The following is a 9,846-nucleotide window of genomic DNA, read 5'->3' on the forward strand; positions in this document are numbered from 1 at the left end:
TCAGCAAAGTGATTCATTGCTGCTTTGTTATAGTTTTATGTGACACTATAAAGTGCTCCAAATTATCTCAGTGATTTCTCTCCTTATTTAGAGTTCCAGTGATTTCCTTATCAAAGTTTCCAATTAAAGTCACTATAGCATATTCTTTTAAATCCCCTCTTTCTCTTTTCAAATGTAACATAATATAGTATTGCTGACGTCTAAGCAATCTCATTGAACTCCAATACATACTCCAAACAATACACAGACAACGTTTGAGCCATAGTTGGCACCAGCCTCAGATATCAGGTAAATATCACAGCCAGGTGCCATGTCAGTCTCTTCCCTTAATACATGGTGAGGTTCCATCCACACCATCCACTAAGCCAGGAATCATAATAAAATTGTGTTGCTGAAAATTACAATAAGATACGACTGTAAAATATCCATAAATACTCAATCACATTTTGTAGTTTTCTATTTAAGCTTTGGATTAAGCATAACTTCTCAAGTGAGGCTAGGTTTATGGGTAAGACAGAGTTAGCTTTATAATGAAAACTATGTGTTTTAGCCTTACAGTTTGATCATTGAAGTAACAGTGAGTGAGGACAGGTTGAGAACTAGTGAACTGTGTGTATCAACCTTATCAGTGTAGCAGTTCTGGGCCTAAACCCATTGTACTGAGAATAAGTGATCTGACTGACCAGTGATCCTACAGTACATCAGTGCTCTTATTCTTTAAAACTTTGGGAATCTGGACCCTCATTCAGCTAAGAACCTAACATGTAATCTGATGTAAAACCAGGGTGTTAATGAATAATGTTGTCACATTCCTTGAAGAGCGAACCTGATGAAACCACAATGTGGAACGCATTAAACCCTCTCCAGATTTTTTTTTTTAATTAGCCTACTTGCTACACAATAAAAAAAAGCAACGGAACAGATAGAGGCCCTGTCTGATATAAAGTTAGCAGGGCGGCCTGGTGGTTAGAGAGACTTTTCTGCACCTGGAAGGTTTAAGGTATGATCCATCTCTGTGGAAATGTCCTTAAGCAAGACACAAAACCCCCATCAGCAACATGAAGGACTGACCCTGCACATCCACTCCTCCAATGAAAAGCTTCCTCTTTGGGGTAGAGCTAATCTCATGTGGCCACACCTCCCGCTCAAACGGTCTGGAGAAATGGCTGTCTCAAAATTCAAACTAATCAAATTTCACCTGGGGTGGAGCATGGCACTAGTCCTCACTTGTTTACAGTCATAGGAACAACAGGGAAGTTGATACAGTTAGCTAGCTAGCCAAACCAAACTTTTGTCAAGGCACAAACGGCGTGATATTAAAGACTCGCTCTGGTGTAATGAGCATTCTTCTGGTAAAACAGAATTAAGTCTTGTTTCAAAATTTTCACCCGTTTTTATCATGCTTGTTTAATTTAACCAAAGAGTTAATATACTGACTCGAATCTTGGTGAAGTAGTTAGCTTTGCAGCTAAGCTAACAATGGAAACAGTGCTGCCCTTAGGTCTCGTTGTCCTATGTTTTCTGAGGAGAATTCGTTTTTGTCGTTTGAGCCTATATGTGGCTATTTGAGATTAGGGTGGAGCAGTAGTAGTTAGTGTAGCTGCAGTGGGACCTGTGTGTGTGTGTGTGTGAACATGGCGGTCACTTACGTGGCAACCTGATGCATGACCTTGGTGGAGGTGTCTTTCAGCGTGTCCTTCAGGTTGTCTTTGAAGTTGCTGAAGAACTTCCCAGCGCCTCCCTTCACCATATCCAACAGCCCTCCACCATAGTTGGCGTCCATATCTGGGGATGGAGGACCTTTAGCCAATCAGAATCCAGAGGAAAACACACACGCACACACACACACACACACACACACAGAAAGACACACACTGAGGATGCAGACAGAGACACAGACCTCCATGCACATGCAACGACAGGATGTCATCGCTGAATGAAAACCTCATATCTCACTTGTTCACCAGATGAATCCAGCCGAATTCTAGATGACCATGCCTTCTGGAAGTTATACAATAGCTATTAAATATGTGTAATCCTTCAAAAAACTAACACCTAAAGTGGAGTTTAGAGGTTTTCATTTGACACAGTGATAAACGTATGAGTCACTGCATAACATACAGAGTAAACATGGTGGATTTGAAAGAATGATGGACAAGGATGCAGAGACAAGACAGAACACACAATAAAATACATAGCCCACCATCTGGACTGTTGAACTGTTTCCGAATGTGTGTGTGTGTGTGTGTGTGTGTGTGTGTGTGTGTGTGGGTGTGTGTATACTCTCAAGAGTAAACGGGTCTTGGAGCAGACCCAAGTGTCATATCTGAGTCAGCATCCTTCTGGTGATCTGACAATCTCTCTCTCTCTGTTTCTCTCCCCACGATCCATCCCTACACAGCAGCTACAGCATCACCACCTGATAGCTAGCTTAGCACTGCCAAGCTAGATAATGGTCTATGGCAGGGGTGCTCAACTTTTCAACTCTGATAAATTGAGTCTCCTCCAGGCGTCTAGGCTCATCAAAACCTATTTTTCTTCTTGTCAAGTGGGGACAGACTGTCTCAGCCTATGGTTTAAGAACCAGAACCAGGTTAACTGGCTCTCTGAAGCAGTCCCTTACAAAAAAAGATACGTAGGTGAAACGTTTTTTTTCCTACGTGAACTTTTTTTTCACATTTTCAGCTGCAATGACACACGACATGTTTCACATGTGAAAACTTAATTTCACATTGACAGGTGAAAATCTCATTTTCACATGGGAAATAGGAAATTTCACATGTTCACATATGGAAAGTAACCAGTCCAAAAAAGCACAAAAAAATCACATGACTTTTTTTCTCATAGTGGGGTCCAGGGACCCGCAGGGGTCCTTCAGGGGGCTCCCAAGGGTCACAAGCAAAATGAGGAATAGTTTAATTTCACTATAAGGAGTTAAGGAGTTTATCAGACTGACTATTCTAACCATAAGTTTCACTCTCACCACTACTATCTCCCCATGTACAGTGAGACAGTTACCTTGGTCCCTGAGACAAAATCTTATCAAATGGGGCCTAATGTGGTCTATTGGGGGTCCATGCTTGGAAAAGGTTTTAGAGCCCCTGCACTAAAGGACATTATGGGATTAAAATCTAACTGAACAAATCAGTGGAGTGGCTCACAACTTGTGTTAAAACTTGTGTTGAGGTGGGTGTTAAGACACTTTGGTAATGGGTAAAGGGTAATGTTGGCAAACCAGAAAGCTGTCGTCTCTGTACACCTGGTCCATTATGAACCTGGCACAAGCCCTGAGTGTCTAACTTCCCATTTCATACTCATAATTTATTTAACTGAGAAAATCAATTGAGAAAAATCACTTTTGTTCATTTTAAAAGTAACATTTTGTAGTGAAATGGACGGATGCATTCTGGACTGATTTCTACTGCAGGCTTTCACACTTACACAGACACACACACTTACACAGACACACACACATTATCTCTGAGGGAATATGTATCAGTGTGTAGAGAGATATTGGCTGCTGAGACAAAGATTCTAGAGTAATCACACATAGAGAAACACTCTCTTTCAATCTCTTTCTCTCTCTCCCTGTTTTTCTCTCTCCGCCTTGCTCCATCACAAACATTACTGATTAACGCATCCTCTCTTTACCCCTCCTTCCTTCATTCTCTCCTTCCATCCTGTCCTCCCTCGTCTCTGTCACTTCCATAAAAAGGAAACACCTTCCCGCAAATAACTTTTGCTACATTTGACACAGTTCTTTGCTAAACTCCAAATTTAGACCTTTCATCTCTGGATGCACTGATATGAGTGACAGGGATTTATTTCTCCAAGGAATAAATCTTATTCTTGTTGAAACCACACAGCATGCGATCCAAATACATTTCCAAAAGCCAAATGGGAATTTGCCTATGGCAATCAACATTTGCTAATTAAATCGGACTTTGCCTATAAAGAATGTTTTTACTGAGCACTTTTAACTTTTAACTACTTATGGCTGCATAAAAATTAAGTTGAACAATAAATTAAATCAAAAGCTAATAGCTCCCCCACATATACATATAACAAATGCACACAAACATATTGTCACTATCAAGTGAACGCCTCTTTTCAGGAACTAAGAAAATAGGCCTTGTTTTCAGCTTGGTGACAATGGTTTTTGAGTTTATCCAATGAAATTTAAAAGGGTTTCATAAGCCCAAGAGGTCTTAGAATTTGCTCAACCTATAGAGGACCATGTAATCCTTCAACTGAAATGAAAACATGAAAATCACCAAAATTGGAGTTACAAGATTTTCACACCGCATTGAGCATGTCTAAAAGAGAAAAAATGATTAAAGCCAAGTACTCATTTCCTACCACTGATATTATCCCATCTGTCCTTTCAAGCCTTGTAACCTTTAACTGGCGGCAGGCCTGTTTTTTTTTTTTTTTACATCCTGTGAAAATGTGCTACAGAGATGAATGGTCTTGTGTTTAATTAGGGCATTTCCACTTTATTTGTCTGTACAGTAGAGAGTGTAAGGCTTGGAAAGAGAAAAAGAGCGAGAGGATAGCGTGCAGCAAGGGTTGAAAGCCTGGCTGAACTTCCTTTACCCTTCATTTGTTTACTGTATCCTAGACTAATGTTTATTATTTAACCTTCACTTAACCAGGCCATATTGAGCATGTCTACACTGAGTGAAACAAACCTGAAATGCCATTATGGCAACGCTATAACTTTGGCATTCAGTTTTGGGCTATTTTAAGCCCTTTACTATGTCAGGGAGTGTGACATGAAAACCTGGAATCTGAGCTGTGTAAGTGAGCCAAAGCTACATCTGCCAATTGTCTTTGATACCGGCACAGATATAGAGGTAGCCGGTGAAGGAACAGAGACTTCCCACTACAGAGAGAGCTGTCCCACAAACAGGACCGGCCCTCTAAGCATCTCCCTGCCCCTCCTCCTCCCCTCCTCCTTCCTTATCCTACCGCTTTCATCGCGATGACCCAGAGAGAGAGAGAGAGAGAGGGAGAGAGAAAGGAAGAGAGAGAGGGGATGACTGAGGGGAGGATTGGGACGACAGGAGGTGGGAGAGAGGGGGAGGAAGAAAGAGGGGGTGGAGGGGGGGAGATAGTAAGACAAGAAAATATACAGCGGGGAAAAGATTGAGGAGAGGGGAGAAAGAAAAGAGAAAGAGCGCTCTAGCCATGGCCAGAGAGATCAGTGGGCTGTCTGAATGTGTCTCCCTCCTTCAAGAGCCCCAACCTTTATCCCTCAGTATCCGGCTTGGTGTGAATGAGACAGATGGACACACTCACACAACGACACAGAGACACACACACACACACACACACTGCACTAGATCCCCCGACTACTACACTATGGTGGGCTTTGTTGTGTCCTGGACCTGCATGACTGTGGCGTCAACCCAGACTCTAAGCTGCTTAATTATAGATGCAGCTGATGACACAAGGAGTCTATGATTAATCATCTACTACAGCATAACCGGAGGAGCAGTCCACTGCCTTGAATAGCAAGCAAGGCCTTACAGGCTGGTAGGGCCGTGACACACACTGGCAGTGGGAGACGTGAGGTACTGTAGGTGCAAGCTGAAACATTCAAACATAATGTAATATAAAAGGGCTGGAATGCTAGCTTCTTTTTTCATATAACTAGCTCTATATTTTCAATTACCGTTCAGTTCAGTTTGATTTCAAATCAAAATGCTTGGCCTAGTTTTAAACTATATGGCTTGGGAAAAAGCCAACTTATGGAGAGGCCGCACATGACAAGAGTACAGGTTTTCCTCATTGGACCTGAGGCCTAAGGCAAGGCTAAACTTCTCATTTGGGTTACAAGGGTGATAAGTATTCTGTTAGTTGTAGAAAGGGTCCTTCAAAGTAGACTGTGCAGCCTAAATGTGCTGTGGCTCCCTCCCATTTTCCAAAGAACTGGACTGAATTGGCACTCTCCAGGCCATCTATTATTCAAGTCCCGTCAATAAAGCAGCTCTCCTGTACATGAGAGCTGTCCTGAACCTATAGCAGGTAGATAAGTTCATAAATGTGTCTGATCCCTCTGGTTGCAGTACCCTTGGACTGTGAGAGCATTATGCTGTTGAGCAGACTGAAAGATACAGCCCATAATTGATTTGGCCATCTACGTTTTGCTCTGGATCCATCAAATTGAGAAAGAGGATGCTTTCACTCTAATCGATCAAAATATAAACAAAGCCAGAATTGGGAAGGCATTATTCACGCAGTGGCCATATTTAATTCATGTCATACTCTGGATGGAAGACTGTGAAGCAAATGTAAGCTCAGTCTTTGGACAAAAAATGTAATATACACCAAAATTTCCCTTTCACATTGTGGAGGGATGAGCAGAGCTGGAGGCTAAATTACCTGAGATGGTCCCATTCATAGATTACAGCAACCGGACTGAAAGAACATCCATGGTGATGAAGAGAAGACCTGGACACCATGGTTCACCTATCCACAATGTTAAGCTATTGCTAATGTAATGTTAAAAATCAACTACTTTATGTTGTTAATGTTATATTTGGTACCATACAAATCAGATCTAATTCTTATCAATTGACAGCATTTACAGTCTTGATCTTTAGTATTAGTAATATCCAACATTAAGCTGCATATCCTTAGTGGAGCTTCTTAGACAGTTAAATTGTTTGTTAGCTGTGTCTGCTAGCTAACGCCAGGTGACTTTAGCCAGTTAACTACAATTACACAATTAGACCTAGTTTGTTAGGAGACAAATATCATGTTAACAGCAGTAGCTGAAGTAGCTGGCTGATAACATTAGCTAACATTATGGACGGGTGGCCTACTGGTGTGAGGTTGTAGATCATGGAGGTTCCCTTCAATCCATCTTGGGTAATTTGGCCTCCAGCTCTGCTCATGTCTCAGTTTGGTGTAAATTTCATTTTTCAGATTTAAAAAGACCAGTTGAGTCTGCCATATTGTTTCCATCTGCTTCGCTGTTTTCTATGTAGCGTTTCCTACCCTGAGTCTGTTTGCTTCTCTGTCATGTGCTTGTCTGTCTCCCTTGCATGCTGTAGCTGTTTGCCTTCCTCTCTCTGTGTGTGTATCTGTCTTCCTGCCTTGCCTGCCTGTCTGTCTGTTAGCCAGCCTGTGTGCCTGCCTGTCTGCAGCCAGATGGATGTGGGAGTGCGCAGACCTGTGAGCAAGCTACAGTAACAAGCCCTACTAGTACAGACAACAGGGAAGGCTCTCTGATACAGCCTGTATCAGCTAGTACAGCAGCTGCCACACCAGAGAGACCAGCCACTCACAGAGAGAGGGAGAGAGAGAGAGAGAGAGAGAGAGAGAGAGAGAGAGAGAGATCAACAACACAGAGAGCTCTAGCCATGGCCAGAGAGATCAATGGTTTGTTTGAATGTGTCTCCCTCCTTCTAGAGCCCCAACCTTTATCCCTCTATATCCGGCTTGGTGTGAATGGGACAGATGGACACATAGACAGAAACAGGCACACACGCGCACACACACACACACACACACACACACACACACACCGCAAAGGGCCAGCTAGCCAGACAGACATCTGACACTGGAGTGCCCCCCCATCCCCTTTCCTCTTTGACCCCCCCCCCCCCCCCCCCCTCCCCCGCTCTCTTTGTATCACATAAATGTGCGTCCCTGGAGGCTGGCTGACTCCACAGTGCGCTGCAGTGAACACAGGGAGGATCCAGGCTCTACAGAGAGGGCCTTACCTACTGTATATGGGGATAAGTCTGCAACCACCACCCCACTCCCCCCACCCACCCCAAGCCTGAAACACCCTAAGTAAGCAACCTCCCTATTAGCCCCAACTCTGCAGCTGCCTATTCCCAATATCAATCATGTGTCATGACATAGACACACAGTTAGGATAAAAACAGTATACAGCATACAATTATTTATTGCTATTACTGTACTAGTATTATTATTACTAGTAGTAGTAGGAGTGGTAGTAGTCGTAGTAGTAGCAGTAGTAGCAGTAGTAGTAGTAGTAGCCTATTGGTAGTAGCAGTAAACCTTATTCTGTGCACAAGGCTCTCTCTAGGGAAACATTGCTCTCAATGAGATTTCCCGATTTCAATAAAGGTGTCAAAACAAATATATTATTATGACCAGGCTCAATAAAGCATGCAGGGGATTTTCTGCTGGATTAATGATGTACTGTTGAGTGTAACAGATGGAATTACTTGTGCCTTTGTCATTAAAGAGATCAATTAAATATGTTGTGTAACACTTCATGTTCTGTTGGTTTTAATTTGTGACATTAGGCTACTAATCCATCATCCATGGCCAGCTGACTCAACATCTCAATTGATGGGAGTCTGTGCTTCTGCTGTCTGATACTAATGCAGAATGTAGCTTATGCCAACTATGGTTGGATTTATGACTCTAACAAATTATGTTATTTGACACAGGGAAATCCTAGTAGGCTGCAGATGGTGATTCATATTTGAAGCCCATACTGAAACAAATACATTTCATATACAGAATATGATACATTTAGAGAATGTTTCAAAATATACAAATATCAGCAAAAAAAAGTGTATTTGTGCCTATAGATTACATTCATTTGAAATACATTTTGGACACTGGTGTGGTGGTGGCAACATTTATCAGCCAGTATATCTAAAATATTGTTTTGCCACTCAAAATATATTTCAAATGAATGTCATCTACATCTACAAATACATTTTTGTATTTGTATTACTTTTTTTTCCCACATTTTGAAAGATATCTCTAAACATATTTTAAAGTATATGTGAAATGTATTATTTTTTGCCCATATGGATGGGAACATGGAGGGAACAAAAACACATTCATTCTGCATGCAATAGCGCAGTGGTTCCCAAACGTGGGTCTGGGGACCACTAGGAGCCCTTTCGGGAGGGTTTCCAGCAACATGAGGCATAGCTTATACTTTCACTGTTGACAGGACAATGAGAGAATGCATCAGTCCTGCGTTGTTCAGGCGTTTCACTGCCCTCATTGTCACCTCCCCGCCTAGGCCTGCATAATTCTCTGTAAAGTCAACAACTAAACTCTCAGATGGGGGGTAAATCTCCATCAAATGGGGAGGCAAGTGGTCTAATGCGGATCTGTTAGGGGGGCTGTGGTATGAAGGAGTTCCCACCGGCGGGGGAGGACGGCGGTGAGCAGTCTTACCTGAGCTGTCCATGGTGCTGCAGTCCTCCTCTCTCAGTGGGCCTGCCTTCGGTCCAAGGGTGGCCGCTATGGAGCCTCCGAGTGCGCTGCTGCTGCTGCTGCTCCCTCCTCCTCCTCCTCCCCCGGTGCTGAAGCTATCTCCGCCGCTATCGACCAACTGCAAAGATTCATAGCCATCGTAACTGGTCTTCTTCTTATAGGCGCCCAGCAAGCTCATTACCGAAGGACGGAAAGAGAAATAAAAAAAAAAAAGACAAAAGAAGCCCCCAAATAAAACGTGGTAGCCTACGCCGCCGCCGCTGCTGCTGCTACTACTGGGTGCACCACATGTCCGAGAGGAGGAGGACGACGAATCCCCTCTGCTTTCTGTGGGATAAAGAAATATTCCGCCGGGTGGCCTGGCCTCTCTCTCTCTCTCTCTCTCTTACTCTCTCTCTCCTCTCTCTCTATCTCTATCTATCTATCTGTCTATCTCCTCCTCTTTTTCTCAGCACCGCATTTTACTACGACGCTACTGCTGCTGCTGCTGTCGCTGTAGTCCCCGGCTGATTTAAAGGGAAAATCCACCCCAACACACAGCCGTCTTATGTTATTCCTCCACTAGTTCGACACCCCAAGCACTATTTGTGAATATGAGCAGCTCTTCACTGCAAATTTTCCACT

At 43.0% G+C, this 9,846-nt stretch overlaps 1 protein-coding gene across 1 annotated transcript in view; it reads right to left on the reverse strand.

Annotated features, from left to right (window-relative positions):
* dnajc6 (DnaJ (Hsp40) homolog, subfamily C, member 6) overlaps positions 1 to 9,400 on the reverse strand; it is a 35,068-nt gene extending 25,668 nt beyond the window's left edge. Inside the window, exons 1-2 of the mRNA XM_071905290.2 lie at positions 9,184 to 9,400; positions 1,650 to 1,800 (exon numbers count right to left, since the gene is read on the reverse strand). Coding sequence (XP_071761391.1) covers positions 1,650 to 1,800; positions 9,184 to 9,400 — 368 coding nt within the window. The remainder of the gene's footprint in view (positions 1 to 1,649; positions 1,801 to 9,183) is intronic.
* Between the last annotated feature and the right edge of the window lie 446 nt (positions 9,401 to 9,846).

This window comes from Centroberyx gerrardi, chromosome 9 (genome assembly GCF_048128805.1).
Source record: "Centroberyx gerrardi isolate f3 chromosome 9, fCenGer3.hap1.cur.20231027, whole genome shotgun sequence".
In the NCBI taxonomy this organism is placed as follows: Eukaryota; Metazoa; Chordata; class Actinopteri; order Beryciformes; family Berycidae; genus Centroberyx; species Centroberyx gerrardi.